This window comes from Phocoena sinus, chromosome 1, assembly GCF_008692025.1.
Source record: "Phocoena sinus isolate mPhoSin1 chromosome 1, mPhoSin1.pri, whole genome shotgun sequence".
In the NCBI taxonomy this organism is placed as follows: domain Eukaryota; kingdom Metazoa; phylum Chordata; class Mammalia; order Artiodactyla; family Phocoenidae; genus Phocoena; species Phocoena sinus.
Genome location: NC_045763.1, coordinates 13,881,821 through 13,909,626, shown reverse-complemented (window position 1 = coordinate 13,909,626; position 27,806 = coordinate 13,881,821). Strand labels below are relative to the sequence as shown.

General features: G+C 50.5%; 1 protein-coding gene across 1 annotated transcript in view; it reads right to left on the bottom strand.

The window, feature by feature from the left end:
• Positions 1-27,806, bottom strand: part of IGSF21 (immunoglobin superfamily member 21) — a 244,508-nt gene that overhangs the window by 121,136 nt on the left and 95,566 nt on the right. The window contains exon 2 of the mRNA XM_032641651.1: positions 16,656-16,768. Within this exon, the coding sequence (XP_032497542.1) occupies positions 16,656-16,768 (113 nt within the window). The remainder of the gene's footprint in view (positions 1-16,655; positions 16,769-27,806) is intronic.

Here is a 27,806-nt window from a genome sequence, read left to right as displayed (position 1 = left end):
CAGGCAGAGTGGAGCCTGCTGGGGACTGGGATGCCAGCAGTCTCTGAGAGACGCTCATTCAGGGAGAGTGAGCATGGTCCACAGGCTCAGGGAGAACGTCTGGGAGCACGGCACACTGCAACTCCATCCCGAGCCTCTCAGGGCTGAGATGCTGCTTGGAAAAAATATGAACTGAGATATTTTCTCCTTTTTATTTCAAGCAAGTCCCAGATTCAAGGGCAGAAAGAGGGACAGAGAGCTGGCCAGAGCTGGCCAGTTCAAGGCCAGATTTCAGAATGAGGGCATCAATCTTCACTTTCCCTGCAAGAAACAAACCTTGCATTTCAGAGGTCTGGCTCCCCATTGGGTTCAAGGCTAACTACTCCTGCTCCTCAATTGCATTGCATTCTTTCATCCCAGAGACCCACAGAAAATCCAGTGAAAAAGATTCCATTTATACGGCTTCCTTTGTGGCGGAGCGGTTAAGAATCCACCTGCCAACGCAGGGGACACAGGTTCGAGTCCTGGTCCGGGGAGATCCCATATGCCGCGGAGCAACTAAGCCCGTGAGCCACAACTACTGAGCCTGCGCTCTAGAACCCGCGAGCCACAATTACTGAAGCCCGCGCACCTAGAACCTGTGCTCCGAAACAAGAGAAGCCACCGAGATGAGAAGCCCGCGCACCACAGCGAAGAGTAGCCCCCTCTCACCGCAACTAGAGAAAGCCCGCGCACGGCAACGAAGATCCAACACAGCCAAAAATAAAATAAATAAATGTACAAAAGATTCCATTTATAATAATAAAAAATAAATCCTTGGGAGTTCTTTTCATTTGGAACACAAGATATTTGTTCAAAGAAATTATAAAAACCCAATGGAGGCTCAAAATTAGGAAAACCATCGACATAACTCATTATGTTAGAAATTAAAGGAGAAAAACCATATGATTATTTCAATAGATTCTTAAGAAGCACTTAATTCATTTTTCTTTATAAAAACTCTGGGTGAAATTGGAATAGAACTAAAATTCTTTTACATGACAAAAATAGTATTTATTGGAAACCAGCAGCAAGTACCATATGCAATGTTAAATGCAATTCTACGAAAACCAGAAATAAGACAAGGAAACATATTACAAGCATCCTGGAGATTTTAGGCAATGGAATAAGGCAAGAAATTATAAGAAATTCAATGAGTAACAACACCACCAACATTAACATAGTGCCAGACACTGTCCGAAATTCATTATGTGAGATGAGAAAACGGGCGTGGAGTTTAAGTAACTGGTTCAAAGTTACAAAGCTTCTAAGTGGCAAAGCTAGGATTTGAATCTCAGTGATCTGGTCCCAGGACATGTGCTTTTATACATTATGAGATACTGTCTCTCGGGTGTTAGAAGAGAAAGGTTATTATTTGCAAATAATATAGTTACATAACTTTTAAAAATCCAAAAGATTGAAATTAAACAAAAAGCCCATTAGAAGGGACAAGTGTCAGTAAGATGCTTGCATAAAAGACAAACATCACCAGCTTCCTTTATTCTGCTAGGCAGAACCTCTACAGCAGCACCTTGCACCTTGCCTGGGACATAGTGGACTCCTGATAACTATTTGTTGAAAGATGAAACAATAGAGAGTACAGCCTCGTTTGGAGAGGCCAAAATTGTTCAGCAATGCGGTTGGATTTCTTCGAGGGATCCACTGAATGACTTCCCTCCAGCCTCCATCTGGTCCTCCTCCAGCACGTGCTCTCAGATGCAGAGGAAGGCCTCCAGCATGACCTGCAACAACCCCTTCAAAGCAGAGACCCCTGCCCGTCCCATCTCAGCCTGACACTGTGGGATCATGACATGCTGTGTTCACAGAAAACTAGAACACCATCATGCTCTAGTTAACATATGAAAAGCACTTCCTGCAAGCTGGGAATTGGCAACAGACAGTGTGATTTTTTTGTCCAAATTGGGATGATTTTGAGAGGTTGGTTTTATTATCATCAGTCCATTTTACAGGCACCGACGTGGAGGCTGAGAGAGGTGACAGAGGAAGAGGCAGAGCCTGGAATTGAACTCAGATCTTTCTGCTTCCAGCGTCCCTTTTGCTAAGCGGCCTCTTCATCACTGGTCCACACACTCCTTGGGGCACAGGCTGTTCTTCTTTGGAACACCACCGAAAAGCACAGGGTTCTGCACATCAGGAATCGGGTCAACTTGGACTTTTAGGAAGAGTGGACTTGTAGGCTATTTACGGAACACTAACAAGGCTGGGTGGTAGAAGGCAGCAGAGGGGAGACTGCCACCTCTACGTAGTGAGAGAGGCTCCTGGTGGCCAGAAGATAGGAAGGAGCAAGTGGAGTCGGGGCATGTTTTGAGGGTAGACTCCTCAATGGAAGAGCTGTAGGCTGGGGGTGGCGCAGGGGAAGGGAAGAGCAAAAAAGATCCCTAGGTTTTTGGCTGAAGTAACTGGCTGGATGGTGATGCCACTTACTGAGACGGGGAAGAATGGGAATGGGTTTGGGGGAGAAATACAGAATTTTGCTTTGGCTGTGTCAAGTCTGAGATGCTTATCAGATATCGCTGGGAGGGGTCCAGAGATTTGTAAAACTGGATGCAGCTTCTCTTTTGCTTAAAATTCTTCGAATGTGGGCTTCCCTGGTGGCGCCGTGGTTGAGAGTCCGCCTGCCGATGCAGGGGACGCGGGTTCGTGCCCCGGTCTGGGAAGAGCCCACATGCCGCGGAGCGACTGGGCCCGTGAGCCATGGCCGCTGAGCCTGCGCGTCCGGAGCCTGTGCTCCGCAACGGGAGAGGCCACAACGGTGAGAGGCCCGCGTACCGCAAAAAAAAAAATTCTTCGAATGCTCCCTGTGGATACAAGCCAAGCTCCACTGCCTGGAACCCCAACTGTAGCTCGTTCTTCTCGGGTCCCTGATTGCCCTCAGCCTTCTCTCCTTCTCCTTCTCCAGCCTTCACCAGTGCCCGTTGGGATTTCCACGGGCCACCCTCAAGGTCTCTGCACGTGCCCTTGGCTCTACTGGCCACGCCCTTTGTCCCCTCCTCATTCCGGAGCAGCCCCAGACTAGGGTGGGGTTCCTGCTCCGTGGCTCTGTGACATCCCGTCTCTACCCACAGAGTATGAGCCGGGGTCGGCATCTCGGTGCTGCACCCAAAACTCCGTGCAGGTTTCCTGTGGGTGTTCATTCCATACGTGAAGGAAAGAAGGCATGAGGGGATGATCTGGAGATCTCACTAAGTCCGAGCCCACACGTTCAGACAGGACTCACTCCTCTCCATCTCCAGATATCAAGCCTGGCGTGATTTGATATTCATCGAGTACACCTGGTTAAAGGGGCATGTTCAAATCACTTAAGAAACGGCTTTCCCACACCCTCAATTATTTTGGCAGCCTCTGCTCACGTATAATTAATGCGCCAATTGAAGTGATTATTATAACCATGAAAGCAGGTCCCCCAAGATCCACTACTTGACAACACTTGTTTCGACTCATCTGAGTTACTCCACCATCTTGCAACATAATAATAATAATAGTTAATAATAATAATCAACAAATTCATTTCTTGAAGGATAGTCTCCAGTTCAGACCTTCCACTAATCCAGGCCGCCCTTCTCCCTCATTGCTGGGATTCCTGAGGGCTGTGTTCCATGACCCGGCTCCGGATGGTAGCATCAAACGTTTTCTCAGGTTCATCCAAGGGATGTGGGCAGACGCCCTGTGCGAGGGGGGCGTGCAGGGAGGGGCGCGGGAGGGGAGGGTCCTGTCCTTTCCACCTGTCTGCTCTGCTCTGCACGTTTGTCTCAGGGTAGGTGAACCGTGCTGTCTGCGTCATCTCTGCAGGTGGAAGCTGTGTTTTCCCTTGGGTCCTCCTTTGGTGTTGACAGCCCCTGCATGGATCTGTACCACTGCCTCTGCAGACAGGTGGCTCTGGCTGTGCGATGATGAGGACATCCTGAGGCGGCCAGCCCCGCCCCGTCCCCTGGCCCTCTCTGTCTCACTCTGTACCAGAGCTAAGGAGCTTCCCAAAGATGGATCTGGACGCCCTCTGTCAGTTCTGTGGGCAAGCCTGGATGCTGAGAAGGTCTGGCTGTAAGGGGAAGTCAGGCCAGTGGATAGATCCTGCGCCGTCCTACTATCTGCAAGGCTTGGGGACGGTTACTTTACCTCTTTGAGCCTCAACGTTCCCAACCCTAAAATGGACAAGAGTGCCAGCGTCACATGGTTTCCGTGAGGAGCCAGTGGGACGATTTTGTAACGTCCCTGACACAGCACCAGACCTAAACCATAGCGATGGCGCTGATGAGGAGAAGAAGGAAGAAAGAGGCTCCCCAAAGCTGAGGGGTTCAGCCCTTCTGAGGGTGCAGCTCTCGGGTTGCCTGTCACTCGGGCGGAAATCCTTCCCACCCCCCAGGACGCTATTTACGACCTTCAGCGGAGCCTAAGGAAAGAGCCTTGCTTTGGAGTCAGAGAGTGGCTTCAAAGCTTGACCCAACCTCTCTCTCTTGCACAACTCAGAGCAAGGTGCTTAACCCCATCTAACCTCAGCCTCCCAGGCTCCGACATGAGAATTAGCGGGTCCAGCTTGCAGGACCCTTTCTGCCCTGCCCCAGTCCTTCCTTTTCCTTTGGTCAAGGCTCCCTGAGGTCTCTGAACGCCCGCAGCTTCTTCCTTCACGGGAGCACACAGGAGATGAGCCTGGAGAGGCGGGCAAGGGCCAGACCCTGTAAGAGGACACCAGGGCTCGGATCTTTGTCCCAACAGCAGCAGAGAGGCCTCGGTGATGAGTTTCAGGCAGGGTGACATGAACGGAGATGTGTTTTACGACACCTTCAGCTGCGGACTGCTCTTCTGTATCTGGTCTTACTAACTCCCTTCACATTCTCCCCCCACCTCTCTGGCCCCGGGTGTCTGAAGCCTCCTCTCTTTTGAATGTTCACTCAAGGGTGGGGCACCCACATGAAGCAGATTCCCAGAACATCTACAATCACCCCTCTCCTGGGGAATCTAGAACTTTCTGGATACCTGGTGTCCCACACTTGATGTGTGGGCTAGCCAAGCTGGCTGGAGGCTCCATCCCTACCTTGTCATGATGTCATCGCTGGGCGGCTGAACTTGACGTAGCACAGAATTTCAGAGCTGAAATGGACAGAGTCATCCTGTTCTGGGCTCCCTTGGGCCAGGGAGCCAGAAATCCTTTCTATTGTATTTTTGATAGGAGGCCACTCTAAAGTTTGCTTAGACACTCTCAGGGGTAGGGAAGTCACCAGTCCTCAAGTCATCCCATCCATTTTTCTAATTGTGAGAAAATTATTCACCTCATCAACTAAGGGTTTACTTCCACGTCACTCAGCTACATCAGGTATTCGCTCATTCATTTATTCATTCTCTAAGCTATGTGCTCAGATACAATCAGGACACCTGGTCTTTACCAAGAAGGTGCTTACATTCTGGAAGGGAGACATTCAACTATTAGAATTAATCCCCCTGTTGTGAGCTCTCAGCTAGCAGGCACCTGTCCTTTTGGGGGCAGTTACCACAATTTCAAAGAAATCAGACAGTCTTCCAGGCCACATCTGTCTCCCTGCTTAACTACAAGCTCCATAAAGACAAGACCCCACTGTTCTTACTCGGTGCTCTGGTCCCAATGCTTGGCACATAGTAGATGCTCAAGAAATAGCTGCTGCATAAGTGAACATCTGTGTCCAGTGTGTTAAGTCCTAGGGTAGAGCTCTGAGTATTTTAAGATGCCTGGGTCATGGTGATTGCATGAAGAAAAAGATGGAAGGGAAAAAAGGATGAGGAAATGTCTCTGGGGGTGACACTGCAGCTGACTTTGGAGGGCAAGTCGGAGTTTGCCAGATGGAGCGGGTAAGGGCGTCGCGGGCAGAGGAAGTGGCATTGGCATTGGCACGGGGGTGGGAAAGAGCGTTGGCATGTTCCAAGAACTGCATATAGGCCGTATGATTCCAGTGGTGGGCCCATTTGGGAACGTGGTAGGAAGCACGGCTGGAGAAAATCAATCAATGGAGCTTGAATCAAGAACCTTGCATGCTGGGCCAATGACCTTGAACTTGGTTCTTAAGGCAATGGGGATCTCTTGCGAAGTGTGGGGCAGCCATAGTGTGTTTTAGAAAAGGGCCAGGCTGTGCCTGTCTGCATCGGGGTGACTGTGATGACCCTGGGGACATCTCTGAGCCTCTTGGGAAGAGGACACAGTCACTCTTCATACAAGGACGACACACCCAACCCAGAAAAGGTGAGGAAAGGAGGAGGAAGGACTTAGGAGGGAGAAGCGTCCTGAGCTGGTTTTCTGGGAAACATCTCTCATTTCATTCATGTTCTTTTATGTCACTGGTGTGCTGGAGCGGAAGTTCACCTTTAATTCTCCTCCCACAAGTTAAGTCAGCCCTCTTGTCATTTAAACCCAGCAGGGCTCAACTAGGCAGGGTCGGCTGGAAATCACACTCTGGGCTTCATACAGCTCTGGTGTCCACTGGCTCAGAGGGCCTGACAGCATCTCGGGCTGGGATTTCTACCCTGATGAGGAATTGCCCAAGCCCCACCCCGGGGAGCACCTGGCCGTGAAGTGCCAGCCTCTTCCACCACCCCAGGTCTGCTGGGGGAGAGGAAAGGAAGGGGGGGGGGTTGGCTGTAAAATGGGAAAGAGCACATCCTATAGAGACCATCTCACTTCATCCTGTCATTTTACTGATAAAACTCCTGAGGCTCAGAGAGGGGAAGTGATTTGCTCAAGGTCACACAGCAGGACATTTTGCCCCCAGGCCCCTGCTCTTTTCTTTTCTGTGCATTTGGTAAGTGCGGACAAACTCCCCATCAATGCGTCTACCCTGTCTTGGACCTGCCAGTCTACCCTGTCTTCTTTTCATGACCATCCAGTGGGACAGCCTGTTACAGGTGGAGTCCACATGTGCTCCAACAGGACATCTTGTTATTTGGGCATCCGCTCCAACTGTTGGCACTCTCCCCGTCACCCCACCAACGGTCTGGGAGCCAAGAGCCCTTATAAGCCTTGTGTGAGCACCTCTAGGCAGAGAAACGGTCTCATTGCCAGTATCAGACACCTGATCTTAATTCCCCAAAGAGGATAGATTTCTCTGGTCAGAACACCTTCCCTCATGCCAGAGTGAGTGGTGAATTGCTGCCAAAGCAAGCCGTTCCTTTCCCCCCTCTTACCTCCTTCTCCCGTCCCAGTGTCTGTGCACACAGCTGGGCTGGCTGGGCTGTGGCATCTGGACTAAGCCCATCCCCCCACCGCTCTTTCCATCTAAAGCTGAATGCAGTGCCCCTCCCCGCCAGGTCCCTGGAAAGCTCAGGGACCACAGGCTTCCTGTCACAGCCTTGCAGCCCCTTGGTCTCCGAGACCCATCCTGAGTACGACTTTGGTGACCTGCAGGTGGAGGTAATGACGCCCTCCACGTTTCACCCTCACACGCCCTGGACACCTGCTGTTGCTATGGTTGAACCTTTTAGGGGGTGTCACAGACCCCTTTGAGAACATTCAGTCCCTTTCCACTAAAAAAATGTACGCAACATATTGGGCATACTTTCTGGGGATCCAAGCACCTCCAGAAGCCTATCCACCCCCTCCCTAGGGATCCAGAGATGCCACATGAAGACTGTGGTCCAGGGCCTGTGGGTACCACAGCACACATGGGAGAAGCAGATAAATGAAACTCAGCCACAGACGCAAAGACAAGAAGGATAACTAAAACACCAGGTGATACCTCGCTAATCGAAGAATGTACAAAATGCTGAGGGAACATACGCTGGAGGATCTCTGAGCTCTGCCTGATGAGCAAGGTCAGAAGGCTACACAGAGGACGGAATGAGTAAGACGTGGCCAGGCGGAAAAGGGGATAAAGGGACATGAGTGAAGCCTATTTCTCCTGCACTGAGGGTGAGGGAAATGGCTTTTCTGTAGGCATCTCCTTTGTTTCACACAAACCCCTGGGAGATGCTTAGGGGGAGCCAATCAAGCCCATTGGCTAGATGAGGAAACAGATCTTTACAATTTAATGACACCTGGACTCGGAAGCTCTCCCCTGGAGGGAAGAGGGTCCTTCTTTGCATCTCCAGCCTCAAGTACCTTGCACTGAGCAGGGTTATGTGAATGGCTGTCATCCACAGGCCACTGAGTTAATTGGATGGTTAGAGCTGGGATCTTTCCTCCGAATACCAAAGGCATTGCTGAATCACCCTAGACTCCCCTAAACTCTCTGAGCAGCCACTTCCACATCCTTGAAGAGGAGGGTGATGCTGCCGTCAGTTGCGGATTGCAAGACGGGGCAAGTGTGGAATAGATAATGCCCTTGGTAGCTTATGAACGACATGCAAACAGAGATGGGCCAAACAGAAGCAATGGTGTCTTTATGTTATCTGCAAGGTTTGTCCAGAAGTTCAAGGTCAAATCCTTTTAATACTCAAAACCTCAAGGCTATTCCACAGCTGGTCTTAGCGTTTCCCTCAGCCCACTGAAGCCAGGCTTCTGCCCCCACTAACTCTGAGGGGGCTGCTTTGGTCCAGGACATTCCCCGGTTCTTTTAAGTCCTCCCACTGCAACACTGGAGGCAGCTGACTATTCTCTCTTGCTTGGATTACTTCCTTCCTTCGGGATCTGGGCACCCCACTCTGCCAGCTTTCTTTATATCTTGCTGGCTGCTACTTCTCCATCTCTTCACTGGTTTACTTTCCTGTCTCTAAATCTTGAGTGCCCAGGGTCCACACTGGGTGCTCTTCTGTTGCACCCTCCCTGGGGGCATCATCTCATCCAGGCCCATGGCTTTAGATCCATCCACACCTTGATGACCCTCCAGGGTAAATCTCCTGCCCTGACCTCTCCCCAGGATCCCAGATTTAGCTTCCCCTGCTGCTTTGACCGCTCCATCTCCATGTCTTAGAAGCGCTTGGAACGTACCATGGCTGATAAAGAACTCCTTCCATCCTTCTCCTCCGCCTACCCTCCCAGTTTCAGGAAACAGCGCCATCCCTCACATCTAGCTGCGAAAGCTCGAAAGCCAGGAGCCATCCCGAATCTTCCCTTTCCCCCCACCCCCCTGCACATGTCAGCAAGCCCTTGGGACTCTACCTGCAAGTCACAGCAGAACTTCTTTGCCCTCCTATCATCTCCACCACTGCCCTCCTGGTACTCACCAAAGGCACTGCCACCTCCTGCCTGAACTGTTCTAATAACCCTGCTTCCAGTCTTGCCTCCCAAGGTCCATTCACCCAGAAGTGACCTTTAAGTAAAGTTAACCATATCCTGTTACTTCCCTGCTTAAAGCCCTCCAAAGTTTCCTGCTGCCCTTAGAATCACTCCAGACCCAGTTCTCTGGAGCTCAAAGTCTGGCATGAATGGTCCCTCTCAACTGTCTCACCTCATCTCTTAACTCTCCCCCGTTCACTTCATTCCAGCCATGCAGTGGGCTCCCCTTCTGTTCTTTGAACATGCAAAGCTTGCTCCCAACATAGGTCCTTTGCATGTGCTCTTTCCTTTGCCCAGAATACTCCGTCTCCCCACTTTGGCATGGCGGGGTCCTTGTTGCCTTTGAGGTCTCAGCTTAAATGAGAGTCTTTTCCTGACCATCTAATCCCTTTCCATCCCATCATTCTATTATAATTGTATGTGCCCTTATCATTATCTGGTATTTTCTTGCTTGTTTATCTTTTTAACTTCTCCCCCACCCCACTCCCGCCAACTCCCCCACATGAGCTCAGGATCTTGCTCCTTGATGCGGCCCTCAGTGCCTAGAACCATCCGACTCAGTACCCACGTGCTGAATTAATGTTGAATGGGTGAGTGGAGCAGCTCCCTCTAACAGTGTCCCAAACACCAGGACATGGTCCCTGCCTGAGCCAAGCGCGTTATAATTACCTGAGGGAGCTTGTTAAACGTACAAAGATCCTGAGGCTCCAATCCTGGGGATTCTGATTCAATAACTGTAGGGTGAGGCTCAGCTATCAGTATGTGTTTACAAGTCCCTCTGGAAATTCTAACGAGCAGTTAGAGTGGGCAACTCCTGCCTCTTTGCAACCAAACTTCCATTAAAAACCAAGAATTGGGTATGCAATAGTTGCAATTCACACTCTGACCTCTAGAGGGAGCTTAAAGCTGCTCCCATCACTCCACCCCCAGAAGGAGGAGCTGTCTGACATGGGATGGACACAATCTATGGTTGAGGGTGGAATACAAAGATTGCAATGGAACTAGACTCAGAAAGATGTTTGTTTCCTCCTTATGTGGCACTACATTTATTGTACAATCAGCCGTCCTTTGGTGGGCCTTCTCGCTGGTACTTTCTCTTTCCTCTTATGTGACTGGTGTGATAAAATTAGGTATGGGACATCCCCCATCAGGGAAAGCCTGCTCCTTTGTGAGGCTAGGGGCAAGAATGGAGAACTGGATAAGGCAGCTCAGCCAGCGTAGCCCTGGCTCAGTGAAGAAGGCTTCTTGTCTTCCTTTATCCCTTCCTCCTCCATATCTTGGAGCTGTAAGACCTGTGAAGGGGGTAGCAAGGAGCAGCCAGGTTGAAAGGCTGCCAGGATGGGCTCCAAGCCAGAGGGGCCAAAGGAGTGATGCAGCCCAGTTCTCTGGGACTTGGGCCCTAGTCTACTCATCACCAAGACTGTACCTGTCTTCTTGCCCTTATGATATCATTAGACTGTAATGTCCCTTTAGGATCATCATTTTCCATTTTGTTTCAGACAACAAAACATTGTGAAGGACTGAGGCTAAGAGAGGGCCCGTGCCAGTAAAGCCATTTTGAAATAGCTTCTGGCTTCAGGGAGAGCTAAGATCCATTGACAGGGCTTAGCTGTGTGATGACCTTCCAAGAATTAAATCCAGTGAGTTCACCAGCAGAACCACATAGCGGCAAAGAGGGTACAAGCTTTAAGTATTATCTCTGCCTGTCTGTGTCAGCAAGGCAGGTGGTAGGCTGGAACTCAAGGAACCCTATTTTGGTGATCCTCCCACAACACATTCCACTCTGGTTCTATAATTTCCCTCTCTGGGATCCCTTGTTACCAAGAGACATGAGAGGACGATGGCTGCCATTTGTTCAACAGGTCCCATCATGAGCTTTTGTTGAGCGGAATAAAAGGATTGCAGTGGCACTGGGCTTGTTTGGTTGTAGACATTATCTCATTTATGCGTACAATGTAGGTGGTTTCATGCCCAATTTCAGATGAGGTTTCTAAAACAGAAAGATTAGGTCACTGCCTAAAGTCGCATGCCCTGAACAGGTATGCAGGTATTCTGACGCTGAAGTCCTCTCTCCCTACCATACCCTTCCCAGCCTCCAGGCTTAATCCTTTCTCTAATGGTTCAGAGCAGCCATAAACCCTCACTGCCCAGGCAACCAGCAGAGCCCTAGGGCGGGAGCTCGCCCCAGGCCAGGCAGCATCATGGAGGAGGAATCTCCACCATTAAACAAACACTCAGGCACACGTTCCCCACAACGTGAAAGAGGCGAGATAAGGGGCTCTGAAGTTATTACTCTTTGTAGATCTCCTTCTCTCTCTGCCTTGCTCTGTGGCTCTTTTCTGTGGCCTTGTAACCTGAGCCCAGCGCAGCTCTTGGGAACCAGTTGTGAAGGAAAGAGATGAAACAAAGGAAAGATGATAAAAACTGCTGTGAAAGGTTAAATTCCCAGGATCCTCTGTGGCTGTTTAATGGATTTCTATGATATAAGCAGACCTTTGGCTTTGCCTGTTGGGCAGGTGACCTCCAAGTAAATGAGTTTAGACAGTGTTCCCTAATAAGAAATGTTCCTTTTTTTCCACACTCCACAAAGCTCCCTGAGTATACAAGGACTCACACTCACTCCCCAAGCAGACAGATACGATCAGCTAGACACAGATGTCCACCTGAAATGGCAGTGAGCTACCTGGCATGGTCTGTCAAAACGTGCGTGTGTATTTCCACCTCTGACATTTGTTCATGTAACAAACATTTACTGAGATGACTCTCCGCTAGGTGTTGTTGATATAATGGGGAAAAGACGTGGCCTTTGTGCTTGAGATACTCACGGCCCAGTGGGCAGACAGATGTTTTGACATAATGAGGTAAGAGCTGGAGTATAGACCCTCAAAGAGGAATCATGGAGGAGGAAGCGTCTAGAACTTTCTGCAGAAGTCAGGGAAGGCAACATGAGCTGACACAGTCTTTTTGGATGGCCTCAGTGTCTTCATCTGAAAAACAGGCTTAACAATACTACCAACCTCAGTGCCAACATGAAAATGAAATGCAGCCATGTATGTACAGCCCTCAATCCAGTGGCTGGCACAGAGTAAGGGTTCAATAATGTTAGTCACTCATATTAGTATTAGCAGAATTATTGAATGAGTCCCCAAATTTAGGTGTAAATGGATAGAAATGATTAAGTAGAGGATATTATTTATCATTCGTTTTCTATAACCAGGTCCCAACCTTAATGCTAGAATAGTTTGGTTGTTAGGCGACTGCCTCCTACTGGCCAAGCGTGGAATTGCATCCCTACTCTATTAGCTGCTGTATATTTTCTAGGGCAAAAGGAAAGGTATGTGCCTGAGCTCTGAAGAAGCCTGGGAAACTCAAATCTGGGAGGGGAACCCATGCAACAGTGAAGAAAACGTGGGAGATGGTGAAAAAGCTGTGAAGCATCCTTAAGTTGAACAGGACTTTGATAGATGACTAAGATACCAGCACCTCAGGGGCCTGAAAACTTCCTTGACATCTTCTCTGTGTTTTCAAAGAAGTCTTTTGAGAATGATAATCCCTCTTCCAACCCCCCATTCCCCGCAATCCAATGATGGCAGGTTACACAACAAATAAAATTCATTTTTCTGAAATTCACTTTACAGGGAATTTGCCTGGAAAGCTGGCTCAGTGAGCAGTCACTTTCAGTCCCTTGCCAGGAAAGTACAGTACGTTCCAAGGAGGGGCCATAAAATTATTTTTCAAATATTTACAACAGGCTGTCCAATAGAACTTTATGTGATGATGGAAATATTCTATACCTGTCCAATATGGTAGCCACTAATCCTATGTGGCAAGTCTGACTGAGGAAACAAATTTCTAATTTAATTTGATTTAATTAAATTGAAATAGCTACATGTGACAAGCGGTTACCATATTGGTCAACACAGACCCAGGGGCTCTGATCTTGTCCACTTTCTTGAGTCTATTCTAGAATTTTGTCATCTTTTTCTATAATTTGGCCTGACCATGGGGCAGGGTGTCCAAGGTGCAGGCCCTGGCCACTTCCTCCTATTTCCCTGCCCACCTACCCCATCCCCAAGGGGTCCATAGGCCAAGACCTTCCCAAATGATGAGACAGTGTTCTTGTTAACCCCGAGGGGGTGATCCCTTTTGCTTCACACAATTCCATCAGCTCCCCCAATTTACCCAAAGAATCCAATCCACTTGCTTCTGAAAGCTTCTGAAAGCTTAGGATGACCCCATTGGTAAGATAATGTCTTTAGGACCAGAGGGGAGGCTGCTGGGCTTGACACATGTTTTGGGTCATTTTGTGCCCACTGGGCTGAGTGGGCAGAGGCAACCTCATCACAATGCCCTGCTTTTCCCTGCTGAAGGCATTGGAGACACAGCCCTGGCTGGACCTGTGTAATCTATTCATTTCCTTCCAAGCCGGGCTCTGTAAGCTCTTTCATGAAGGACGGGCAAAGGAAGCTGGGGAGGGAAGCAAACACACGTACAGAAAACAAACAACGCTCGGCAGCTCCCTGTTTGGGAGGGTGGGCAGCTGGGGGAAGACAGAGATGGGGGGGATAGAGCTGTGGGGGCTTGTCTGGTGGGGATCCAGCTGGGGAAGGAAACTGGGGTTTCCACTGCTGCTTCTCCCACACCCTCCAGAAGCCCTGCCCTGGCTTTGGCTCCTGGAGCCCCCGTCTCGGTAAGCTGTTATCTCTCCGTTCAGCTGGCTCCTTGGGAAAAGAGGTGTTAGGTGTCAGAAGGCCAGAGTGGCAGCAGGCAAAGAGAGAACTGACAGCATGGAGCCATTTCCCTGGAATTTGCTTCCGTCCTCTGCCCCATCCTCACCATCATAGACAGGGCATGCAGGGCTCCCCTGGTCCCAGGGAGAGTACCAAGTCGGCCGAGCCCACTTCCTCAGTCCAGCTACAGAATCAAAAGGGCCCAAGTATTTGGCTCCTGTGGGCAATTTGCATGTGATTTGCATACATCTGCATCCCCACCACCACCTTCATTCCAGACGCTCTCAGTCAAAGGATGTAAAATGAAATAAAATAAATTAATTAGTGCAGGCTACCATAGCCTGATATGCAGGGCCGGACACCCGTAAGAGACTTAACTGATGTTCAAAGTGATCAATGTGATCGGAGGCCAGGATGGAGATGGGGGGGCAGTGAACGAGGGTGCTCAGCTCTGGGACAGAGAAGGGGAAGGGGAATCTGTCTGCACTGGAAGCTGGGCATCTCGTCCTGCCCCAGCCACGTCCCTGGTCTTCAGAGAACACAGACCTGAGCCATGTGGAAGCCTGCTCTTGGTTTCCTACACCTCGGTCTGGCACTGCTGTTGCCCCAACCCTGGTAGCTACTTCTGCAGGGAGATTTTCACTACTGATGCGGGAACATTTGATTTCAAACAAGAGTGAAGATAGTTGCTTCAAAGGATGGGAAGGCAATGAGATGCCTATTGGTATTTTCCTGTTTTCAAGCTCCCTCCCATCTTCACTCCTATTAACTGTTCCCATGGGGTCTCTGTATTTCTCTCAGCAGGTCTCTCACTACCCCTCACTCAAGGCTGAGGAAGAGATGCAGTACCACCCTCAGCAGTGAGCTGGAGTTAATTTATCCTAGTCCTCTGCCAGGTGCTAATGAGATGCTCACAGCGTGTGTCGGCCAAGCAGTTCCCGTATCGTGTACACACACCTCTTAGTGATTCAGTTCATGGCACTATTTAACATATGTCTTGACTTTCTCTAGGCCCATTGATTTATCCAGGATGGAAACCTCTTCTAAAGCCGGGGCCCTGTGGGGATCCAACTGTCGGAGGCGATTCTAAGTAGGAGGGGCTACGGTGCTAAGATGGGGAACAATGATGTGGGTTAAAAGGAGCCCAGGTCACCGCACCCAGCAAAATAGCAATGACCAGCAAATGATGAATCAAAGGCCAAGAAAGGAACCGTAACTACAGGATAGTTCAAAGCAAGACTGGACCAACAGCAAGGAGGGAGCCCAGCTCCGAGTCAAGGCATTGAATGGTGAGTGATCCCCAGCAGGATCCTCTAACATTGAGTTTCCTTGCACTGCACCGTGGGTATGGCAATAGCTTGAAGGAGCAAAGGAACCAGTTCTAGATGCCTCATCACCAAGCTGCGCCCACCCAACCCCCCACCTTCCACCTCCTCTCCCCACTCCCCACCCCCTACTTCCATGCTCCTTCCAGAGCAGTTACACTTGACTGTGTCACCCATCGGTTTCACTTGAAGAAAGGGCAACACAACTTACAAAGCTTAGGGAAGTGTTGGTTTTAGATCAGGGGCAGGCAAACTAAGGCTGGTGGACCAAATCAGCCCACAGCCTGTTTTTGTATGACCCATGAGCCAAGAACGTTTTTTTTTACCTGTCTCAGTGGTTGAAAAAATTAAAAAGGAGAAGTAGATTTTGTGACACGTGAAAATTACATGAAATTCAAGTGGCCTTGAATAAAATTGTAAGGGAACCCCGCCATGCCCTTCCATCGGCACGCTGTCTGTGGCTATTTTCACACTATAACAGAGCTGGGTAGTTGTGACAGAGACCATATGGTGCCCAGAGAGGAAAATATTTACTATCTGGGCCTCACCGAAAAATTTTGCCACCCCCCGTTGTAGCTCATGGAAGAGCAATGCTCCACCTAACCCGTACCCCAGATGGCGGTACCTGGCTCTGTGCAAACCTAAGTGCGGCATTGCAAGAAAGTCAATGCCAACCGGACCTTCTCCTGAGCCCAGCCAGCCCCGACTCCCTTGTGGCAAAGGGAGACCAGGCTGGGATGCCCAGTCCAGACACATAGAAATGTCTATCGGTGGCTAAAAAGGCCAACACTTGTTTCCATGACCCAAAGCTGGTTCTCCTGTTGCCAACACCTGGGCCTCGGGCAGGTGGGCATCTGCTCATCTTTATCAACATCCCATCTCAGACCTCCTTAGACCTTGGGGTGACAGACATGTGGACTAGTCCTAGGTGTAATCGGATTAGAAGGCAGACTATGTCTGTAATTTGATTTTTAAGAAGGCAGGGAGCTGTCCTCTTCTCTCTCCCCTGCGAAAAACATTACCCAAATCCTCATGCCCCAAATTCCACCCTTCGGTTCTCTTTCGTTACACTGTAACCAGGGCCTGCAGCATTCTTAGTAACCAATACTAGGTGCTATTGGGGTTTCCTGAACATAAGGGCATGTTAGGGACACAAAAGACATCAGCACGAGATAGATACTGAGGGCAGAAGAGAAATAGATACCTGGGCAAAAGGATCTTCCAGGAGGGCTTCAGCAGAGGATGGGGACCTAGCAGAGAGCACAGGACAGCTCAGGGCTGGTTAGGGCTCAGTATATAGCCAAACCCACGAGGATCTCCAGAGAGGCTCTGGGGACTCTACCCTCAGCCCTGGCCATAGGTACAGAGGGGATAGTGGGGGTGACTTACCCGGTACCACACGATCTCACGCATGCGGCCATCTGTCTTGAAGTTACACTTCAAGGTCACAGCATCACCAGCCACCACGGGTGGGAGAGGCTCAATGTTGACAGTCAAGTAGCCTATGGAAGAAAGGAGATGGGGTGGTGAGGGCATGAGCTGATCTGGAGGGCTGGGCTGACAGGTGGGGTGGGGGAAGGAGCCGGCAGAACTGTAGGGGGTGCTGTTCGCACTGTGGTCTATGTGAATGGTGATGGTGGGCCTGAGTGGAGCTCATCACCCTCTTCTACCTTCTCGTTGATGCCTCCCTTTTTGAGAAACTTCCTGGCTCCCATGGATCCCTCCAATCCTGATAACACTTCTTCTTGGGATGAACTGTCCCATGAAAGTAGGACCGGTTGGCACCTGGAGGAAGTGCCTCAATGTATTTCTACAAGATATCCCAGAGAAACGGGTCTGTGGTCCAACACTGCACCTCCATCCCCGCTTTTAGAAAGTTGCAGTGTGCATAAGCTTTGTAGGAAACGTACATGCCGAAACGCATTTAACCTAGTGCTTCCAAATGTATTTGAATATGCGTGCTTATCCATCCCTTAAACCCCGTCAGCATCTCATGCAGCCAGGGTCCCTGGAACATCAGGATACGGTGTTCTAGGCACCCATACCCCTCCATTCCCAGCCTCATAAAATTACTCCTGGTGAGAAGGGAAGAGAGAACTGGGAAACTGGTGTTTGCTTCCTGAACCCCCAAATCTCCCATCAAGCACACCCTGACACCCAAAAGGAGATGTAGTTCCAACCCTGGGCCATGGCGGTGGTGACGGTGGTTGTGGTGGGGGGGGCGGTGATAACAGGCTGACTGCCTGGGAAGGAGTCTCAATTGTCTGCTAGCACAGATGATGGTTCTCACCCACCAGCTGTCCCCGGAATCCCTGCCCAGCTCCCAGGAGCTGGGGCTCTTCTCCTGCTAGATATACCCCGGGCAACACTGATGCCTTCACACCAAAGTCCAGTCTGCTGAGTCCTCTGACCCACCCCCTCTGCCTCCCAGAGCCCCATCCTCGGGGCGTGGTGCCCACTCCAGCTCCATGCGGGGCCTCATTCTTGGGCTGGTCATCCAGGCTCATTGGATTGGCTTCCTGCTGGCTGATGTCCAGCCATTGATCTAATGGATCAATCCAGTCTGATTGTCTTAATGAGAAAACTAACCAGAATGGATTTGGGGATTTCAGTTGTGCAGGCAACCTAAGCAGATGGAGCCCAGGTGTCTGACCCCTGCCTGGAGCTTAATGGTTACAACACTCTATGGAAAAAGAAGAAAGAAAGAAAAAAGAATCAACCTAGAGGGGATCAATTCGGAAGCTCGAGGCAGACTTGACCTGTGTGGTCCAAGGCTTCAGGTCCCAATACCCAGGGTAAGGGGGTAAACCCGGGGCTCACCCCCAGGGGGCCTCTAACTTAGACCGAAGGTCAGGCTTGCAGGGAGCCCCACAGAAGACACATGGCCCGTGAGAGCAGTGATCAAGCTAAGCAGAAGGAAGCGCCCATCTTCTGCCCCCTCCTCTCCTCATTCACTCTGCCCCAGAGTGTGCTCCCACCTGCCCTGAGCAGGCCCCGGGCGGGAAGCAGGATGGCTTGAGCATTGCCCTGCCCTCCAGGAGCGTACAGTGGAGGGACAGATTCACAACACGACCACACTAAGCCGACGAGGGTAATGGTAGGATTACGGTGAGGGACTGGGGGAGGGGAGAGGGGAAACCTGGCCCAGGCTAGATGATCTGAGAAGTCCCCAAGCCCAGCCAGTGCCAAACCGTGACAACCAAGGAGGCCACCTGCAGGGGGATGAACCCTAATGGGAGGGGGGACGCTGGGGAAAGCCAAGTCAAGTGTGAAATAGTAATAACGGCTCACATTTCCACGGCGCCCACTGTGCCACATGCTGGGCTCCATGCTTAATACACACTGACTCGCTTAATTTTCACAACAATCCTAGGAGAAAGGAACTAGTATTATTCCGACTTTCCATGGGGAAACAGAGAGGCGAAGTAACCTGCCAAGGTCACACAGCTATAAGTGGCAGAGCTGGGATTCAAACCCAGACCTTCTGGTTCAGTTGTGACCACCACGCTACACACAGCTAAGGATGGGAGAGGTGAGAATGGGCCAGCGAACATTTCCCATCCAGCCCTGGGAAGGATGGGAGTGTGTTGCTGGGGGACCATGGCAGGAGACCAGGACCTGATCCCCTCTGCTACAGTTCCCAGCCTTGGGATGACACCCCTGCCGCCGCCCACCTTCCCAGCAGGGCTGGGAGTCGTGTCTCACCTTTGGAGCTACAGCTAAGATGAGCATCAACCGTCCAGATGGCTGAGGAGCTCAAGAACAGAGAACGGCCCCTCCCACCAGAAGGCGATGGAAAGGACACATTTTCAGATGTATAAATCTTCCAGCCAGCCCAAGGCGGTGCAGATGGTGCATGTATGTGAGGCGGGCCAGGGCGGGATGCCAGCTTGCAGGGTCACCGTTTCTTGGCGAGCCCTGAGGGAATCACAGGTGTGAGTCTGGTGGGCACTGGAGGAAGTGGTGGAAACTCTGGTGACTGGTGGTCGTGCTGGGAGCGCCAACAGGTGTAGCAGGTGTCTGGAGCACAGGCTTCACAGGGGCAGGCCTGGGCGAGAGCAGAGAAAGCCCACCGCATAGCAGAGAGAGGAGGTCCTTGGGATACCGGAAGAGGAGAATTAAAAGGTGGGGGCATGGGGGTGTTTCTGACCCCTTAAGACAGTATTTTCTGGCTTGTTTAGAGAATGAGCTGCTAATAGACGTGTCAGGCAACAAGATTTCCATTATCAACTAAGTGTGAGAAATTCTGGTTTAAACAAAATTAAACATGGTCCTTCCCTTCAAAATGTCTCAGAAACTTTCTCTCCTTCCTTCTATCTGTCTTGCCTTCTTCCGTAAAAATTATTGAGAATCTATTCAGTACCAGGCACTGTTCCAGGCACTAGGGATACAACAGTGAAAACAGGCAGGTCCTGCTCTTGGCAGCCGATGGTCCAGCAGAGGAGATGATAATCAAAGGAACAAATGATGGGAAGTATGTCAGGTGGTGATAAGTGTAATGAAGAAAAGCAAATCAGCGTACAGCAAGGGAGAGTTATGGGGGAGGGGTTGCTCTGGACAGGGCACGACCCAGGAGGCTCCCTTGAAAGGGCGAGAATAAAGGAAAGTGTGAGCCATGTGTGACTCTAGAGGGAGAGAATTCCAGATGGAAGACGCCACACGTGCAAAGGCCCTGAAGCTGGAGTGTGCTTGTGATTCTCCAAACTTGGGCAGTGGTGGGAAACTTTTTTGTAGCATTGTACACTCTGGAGCCCATTGTAGGATTAGAACCAGGGCCAGCACAAGGGTGGGGCAAGTGAGATGCCTAGGGTGCCAGGCTTAAGGAGGCACTCACTCCCACTGCAGGACCCTGAGCCTCATTTGCCACTTCCTAGCTCCCACCCTGCTAGAGTCCTTTGGAACAAACACTAGGAAACACCTCTCTTGGGAAGTGACTGTGTCTCTCATTCCCAAGGTCCTTGAAGTCACAGAGGGAGGGGGATGGGGGTGAATCGCTCCGAGCTGAGGTCTCTCCTCTTCTCAGCTCCCCTGGGAGGGGCGGAGGAGGGCGTGGCAGGCCGCAGAGCAGGCAGGAGACCTCAGCTTTAAGGACTAAAACCTCCTTCCCTGGGCGCATGGCACTTTCTAGTTTTTCCCGGAACCTTCACTCGCATTTTCCCACCGGCTCTTGGAACAGCCTGCGCGTGTCTTCCTGGTAAGACGCGGCGATTACTGAATATGTCGCGCTGGGGTGTAATTGTCTGTTTGCACATCTGCCTCTCCTTCTGGGATGTGAGTTTCATTAATACCAGTAGAGTATTAAAATGAGAATATGAGTGATGCTTTTTTGAGCTTTCTTCTGGGCGGGCGGTCTCAGTGCTCACGTCACCCTGTGAATATTTCTGTCACAAAGGAGGAACGGCAGTTCATGGGGGTGAAGGGCCTGGCTCAGTACCACTGCCGTGTAAGCAGCAAAGCCGGGATCTGAACCCAGATCTGTCCGAGTTCGAGCGAGGCCAAGCTGTCCACCACGTTTGCTACCGCCGCAGCAGAGTCACGGGACTTGCTGAGGTCATGTGAGGATTCGGGGGGTTGCCCGCCGTTGGCCGCTGCATTGACTATATCCTCATCAGAGGCCTGGCTCTCAGATGGGGTAGATGATGATGGAGAGAGGGAGTCTGCAGACACAGAGGTCCGGGGTGAGATCAGGTCCCAGCGAGGGGTGGGGGCAGAGGGGAGACCCCATTCCCTCCAGGCTCGAGAGTCTCACAGTGAACTGTGGGATCCCCGGACCTTTCCTACCCAAGGCCAGGACAAACCCGCATGGACTCTAAGTCTTGGGTTTGGAGGTAGGATCACTGGCCCGGGGAGGGAGGGAGAAGCAGGTGGCAGGGTGATTTTCTGACATAGGTACCAGGCAAGGATTGCATCAGCCCTAGTCGACACCTGGATCACAGGTGAGAATTCTCCTTCCCAGAAACAGACACACAGGAGAGGGGATAACAAGAGTTCATGGCCAAGGAGTTTTTTGCAAAAGAAAAACACAGGGAAAGTTCTCCTCTAGGTCTAACATTCCTCCAGCTCCTTTTTCACAAAATCCCATCATCTTCCGAAGATCCCGTGTTGGTTCTTTCTCTGAAAATACCCTCCTCCTCACTTTCCTTGCTTCTCCCACCCACACGCTTCCAGCAAATCTGAAGCCAGTTATCTGTTCAAGTTACTAGCCCCACCACTCAGTCTTGACCTGGGCAAGTTAGGTGGCCTCCATGGGACTCCGTTTCCCCATGTGTAATGTAGACATGGGAACAATCACAGGGTCCAACATGGTGGAGCATGTGCTAGGAGTTCGTTCATCACAAGCCCTGCCCACAAGGAGGTGAGGCATCCCCATGCTTCCTCGTCCCCCAGTCCCCACTGTCCAGTTGGGGAAGGACGGTTCTGGGATGGAAGTGGGAAGAGTGGGGTCTGACATGGGAAGCTGGTCAAGGAGTAGGAGATTCAGGAATGTCCAGCTCAGCCAGACATCCCATCTGGACCGGGATCGGAGCCAGAACACCCACCAGGAATCCTCTCTACAAAGCAGAGGACAGAAAACCAAAGGGAGGAGATCCAAAAAGCCCCATGCTGCCAGGATCCCTGAATCAAGCCCCTGGGCTGGTGAGAAGGGGCCGCTGAGCAGGCAGGGGTGGGGCGAGATGGGCTCATCCACCAGCCAGGAGGCAGTGAATCCAGTCGAAAGAGCACAAGAAACGTGAGTTGTGGGCTCAGCTGTGCTGCCAACCAGCTCTGGCACCTCAGGCGGGTTGCCCCTCTCTCTGGGCCTCAGTTTTCACATCTGCAAAATGAGGGGTGAACTGCATTTTCGGGGTCTTCCAGCTCTGATCAACCCCATGTCAGATGTTAACTGAGCCTGAATCCTGACGCCATCGTTGCCTATACAACTCAACGCCATTGCTCCGAGAAGCGAACCTGTCAATGAATCAGCCACCAGCTAAAGATGGAGCTCTGTCTTTCTCGGCATTAAATTTGCCACCAATCAGCGCCGATGCGTAAGCCCTCCCCCCGCCGCCACCAAGCACCCTATCAAGAAGCTGGATCAGGAGTGGAAACGGGTTCAACTTAACTAAGCAGTTCATTACCCTGAATGGGGCCATCACTCTTCCCCTCTATCGCTGACAGCAGTTACACCACTCCTGTAAAGGTAATTTTAGCCGGGCTTCCCTGGTGGCGCAGTAGTTGAGAGTCTGCCTGCCGCTGCAGGGAACACGGGTTCGTGCCTCGGACCGGGAAGATCCCACATGCCGCGGAGCGGCTGGGCCCGTGAGCCATGGCCGCTGAGCCTGCGCGTCCGGAGCCTGTGCTCCACAACGGGAAAGGCCGCAACAGTGAGAGGCCCGCGTACCGGAAAAAAAAAAAAAAAAAAAGATACCTTTAGCAAAATCGCAGGCAATATTTAGCAGCCAGGCACCCTCCTGAGGTGGTGATGACAAATAGTTTCTCTATCTGGAAACTCTCTTTGCAACATCCCAGCATAGCTCCTTTCCAGCTCAGGGAGGACGTTTCTAGAGGGCTGGCTCATGTCTGGCCCCAGGCTAGACGGGAGTCAGAGACGGTTTCCATGGGAGGGCTACAGGTAGTGAAAAGAGGCATGAGTTATACTAGGGTGACCAGGTGTCTCAGTCTCCCCTGGGACCCAGGGGTTTCCTGGGACAGGTGCTTTCAGTGTTAAAACTAGAAAGTCCCTGGCAAACCAAGACAAGTTGGTCACCATAGTTACAATCCCACCATGGTCCACGATGGCTAAACCGCTAGACCCCTTCACCTATTTCAATCAGAAGGTAAGGATAACAATCCGTCCCCACTATAAGGATTAGTGAGAGTAAATGCTGCCCTCCCCACTGGTACTTGCCTCCTTGTGGGTGTTCAGTAGATGATGGTGCTACTTAAGTATGTAACTTGTGAGATTAGGATTTGTCTTGGGCTTCCTGCACCCATGGATGCCCTTCAATCATCTTCCACCAGCAGCCAGAGAGCTTTCTCTAAAAGGCATGCCATGGCCTTCATAAGGGCCTTCAGAGCTTCTCATTGCTCCGCTAAAAGAGGCGCACATGCTCTCTGGGGTGATCTGGCCCAGGCTTGGCTCTCACCCCCTATCCAGGTCCTGCTGTGTTCTGCTCTTCCTCGCATGCAGCCTCGGTCTCCCCTCTGGGCCCCAGCACAGGCTGTCCCCTCTTTCTCAAGCCCTTACTCTTTGCTTGGGTAACTCTGTTCATCCTTCAGGGATTCATGGAAATCTCACTTCCTCAAGAAAAGTATCCTGGACTCTCCAGGTTATCACAGTTCCCCAAATACCCCTCCCTTCCTACCACTTAGGACACTGAAAATGACTTGTAACGATGTGTTCATTGTACATTCTCAGTGCACAAGGCCACTACCTCTTTCTGTTTGCCATGTTACTTGTGTGCCTAGAACAGTGCCCAGATCCGAGCATGTGTTGAATAAACACGTTAATTCTGCCCATCCTCTAGGCTGTTCTATAGTTAGAGTGGGTGGTATTCCCAGGAAGGCCTTTTCAGAAGCACCTCTTCCCTGTGGCGCAGCCCAAGCTCAGGGCCGCCGTGACCCCAGGTGCCTTGAGAACCTGCCTCTTGGATCACATCTGCTTGGGTCGATGTTGGTATTCCTGCAGAGTGCGCGCTAAGGCTCCTCACAGAGGTCAGGCAGAACTCTGTCCAACAGGGGAAGTCACCACTGGGCGGTGAGTGGCTGCCCCATCAAGGATGGTAGGGCAGAGGACCTAAGGAGTGAGTCAGCAGACAGCACAGGGGCAGAGCAAAGACCACAGGCAGCGGAATCCATGGACAGCGCCACTGGCTGAACCAGCAGGGCCCTGGGGCAGGAAGGCGGGCGTTCACCCGAGCAGGGTGACTGCCAGAGCTGCAAGGCTCAGAATCAGGGCACAGAGGCGCTGCTGCTGCAAAGGAATGATGTCCTGCTTCTCCTGGGAACACTGGGCTGAGCTGGGGTCCTGTCTCCGTCGCTTCTCCCGGTAGCCTCCCCACCAGCAGAGGTAACCAGGTAGCTTGTAGCAGATGGGTTAGGAACCCCTAACATAGAGCACCACGTTACTGCTTGATGAACCACTCGGATGTCCTTTGGCCTCCCAAATGAACAGGTCCAAAACTGAAGTGATGTGTCCCCCTCCTTCTCCCCAGTTCGGGGAACACCAGCAAGGCCCGCAGGCTCTACAGAATAAATCCGGAATTGAACTCTACTCTACCTCCCTGGGCCCAGCCGCCGTTTACTGCTGGTCTATTGCCCTGTCTCCTAGATGGTCCACCCACACTCACCTTTGTCCCTGCCCACCCCTCTGATTTCATCTCCCTTCACCCTCTCCCTCATTTACTCTACCCACACACAAGGAACCCTGCTGATCCCTGAATACTCTGAACACATCCCCACCTCAGGGCCTTTGCACCAGCTGCTCCCACCTCCCAGAACAATCTCTCCCCAGACACCCACTTGAATTGGCTCAAGTCCTCAATTCTTTCTCTGCTCAAATGCCTCTGCTGTGGAGAGACCTTTTCTAATTATCCTATCTATATAAAACAGCATCATAGTGATTCTCTAACTCTTTACCCTGCTTTATTCTTTTTTAAATATCTATTACTGCGGTGAGTGGCTGATACATGTTTATTTGTTTATTGTCTGCTGATATATCTCCCCCCTCCCACTCCCATACCCAACTGGGTTGCTAGCTCCATGAGAGCAGAGACTTTGTGTGTGAATATACGTGAGTGTTTCAACCTTTTTCTTTTTCCTGTTGTTCAGATTGGATCATTTCTATTGATCTATTTCAAGTTCACTGACTCTTTCCTGTCCTCTCTATTCTGCTACTGAGTCAATCCAGTCAGTTTTTAAGTTTCATTTATTGTATTTTTCATTTCTAAAATTTCCACTTGGTTCTTCTTTATAGCCTTTATTTCTTTGCTGAGTCTTTCTATTTTATTATTTTTTTCAAGACGATTTGTGATTGTTTGTTCAAGTATTTTTGTTACTTTAAAGTCCTTGTTAGATAATCCCAGCATAGGTGTCAATCTCCTCATTGGAGTCTATTGATTGTCTTTCCTGTGAGTTGAGATTTTCGTGGCTCTTTGTATGTCGTGTGATTTTACTTTGTATCTTGAACATTTTAAGTATTACTTTGTGAGACTCTGGGTCTTGTTTATATCAGTTCTTTTAGTAGTTCTTTTAATTCTGATGTTCTTCCCCAAACTGCCTGCTAGTATCTACATATCAGATTTTTCAAATAGGTGTCCATACACTCTGTCCAGGTCTTATAGTTGAATTAATGGAAGATAAAGGGAGGCTGTTTATCTCACCATAGCCAGAAGTCCTTGAGTTTGTGGTTTTTAATCACTACTTTATCTCTTAGAAATTAGAACAGGTCCCGGCACTTAATAATAGCTCAATAAATATGTATTAGGGCCTTCCCTGGTGATCCAGTGGTTAAGAATCCATCTTGCAATGCAGGGGATGCTGGTTCGATCCCTGGTCAGGGAACTAAGATCCCACATGCTGCAGGGCAACTAAGCCTGCGTGCCGCAACTACTGAGCCCGTGTGCTCTGGAGCCTGCATGCCACAACTACAGAGCCTACACACCGCAACTAAGACCCGATGCAGCCAATAAATAAATAAATAATTTTAAGAACAAATATGTATTAAATGAACAAAAAAAATGAGCAAATGAACATGTGGTCAGTGTTTGGCAACTTTTGAAGTCCAACTATAATTATTACCTCATTGATCATCATTGCAACCCTGGGGGATAGTGTCCCCATTTTAGAGGTAAGGAGACTGAGGCTCAGAGATACAGAATGACTTCCTCGTGATCACACAGAACCAGGCTTGGCAAGCAGGTCCTTTGATTCTGTTTTTGTTTTTTGTTTTTTGAAGTATAGTTGATTTGCAATGTTGTGTTAGTTTCTGCTGTACAGCAAAGTGATTCAGTTCTTGCTTGGGGTGTAGTGGGATCACACAGCAGGTTAGACCAGCAAGACACAGCACTTCCACAAGGGAGCAGCAGACTGACTGTGGTTGGGGCCATTTTCAAGTTCAAAGACAGCAGAGGATCCCAGGGAGGCCAGGGAGGTGTCTGAGACCCTTTCTGGGACTGTGAGAGACCTGGGGCTGGATGGATAAATTTGTCCCATCACATCCCTGACATCTGAACCCAGCTCTGGACAGTTCCCTTAGCCCAGAAGTGCCTATCTTGTGTCACCCAAGTTATCACTTGTTGATACAAAGTAACTAGAGAAGAATCAAAAGCAGCGGACCACCGTCTTTCTATCAGAGGGCAGGGCTGTTTCTGCCATCAGACTGGGAGCTCCCTGAGGACAGGGACAGTGTCTCACCCTCTTCTGTGTCTGAGAGTGTAGAAGTGGTGCAGAGAACTCAAGGACCCCTCTTCCCTGGGAGAACCAGCTTGGACCACACCGAGACTTGACCTGGGGCAGACAGACAGTCAGGTGGTAGCAGCAGCTCCACCAGCTTTGTTCCACCTGCCGGAGTGGACCGTGGGAGTCAGGGTCGTATAAAGTCCTCATGCCACCCTCCCCTTTCTGTGGGGCTTGGATTTATCTCTACGTGATAACAGGAGCTCCATGTACCACCACTCAGAAAGAAAAGAGGTCACTCCATCTCATGAAGATAAATACCATCGTGTGGTATGACAGCCTCCCTGGGCACCCCGCACCGTGTACTTACTACAATAATAAATATTATTACAACAACCAATTACTGCAACCATATCTTTCAGGCAGGTATAGAGGGTTCTGTGAAATACACCCTTCCATGCTGGGCTAACAGGTGCTCCCAGCCATCACCTCCTTGTTAGCAGAAATGGGGACAAGAGGTGAGGGAGAAGATAGAGGGGGGCCTTTTAAGAAAAGAAAGCTTCTGAGCAAAGAGGGGAGGTTAATAGCTCATCTGTTTCTGAGATGGATCAATTCTTCCTCTCCAATAGCTCTCAGAACTGTGACTGCCCTGCACCAACCCTGCCTTTGTTTGGGCCCTTAAAATCCCCACCAGGACCCTGCACAGCCACCTTGCTATTCCCAACCCTCAGGCTTTGTCCCTCCAATTCACGCACAACATTGGAGTCACAGTGATATTTCTGAAATGCAGATATGATGACGCCACCTCTCTGGTTAATGCCATGCAATTTCCCCACCCCATTGCCTTCCAATTCAGGATCAAGTTCAGCCTCTGTCATGGACAACCGGGCCCCTAATGATCTGGTCTCTCTCAGCCTCTCCAACTCAATCAGTCTCTCACTGCGTTTGTGCTACCCGTCCACCAGCCCTCCCAGATATCCTCAGGTTCTTCTTTTTGCCTGTGCCATTTCCTCTTCCTGGGATGCCTTTTGCTCTGAGTTCACCTAGGGAAATTTGTACACGTCCTTCCAGGTTCAATGCCACAATCACCCCCTCCTTGATTTCCATGAGTCTGACACTCTCTCTTATAAGCACACAGCCCCCTGTAAACATCTCAATCATACC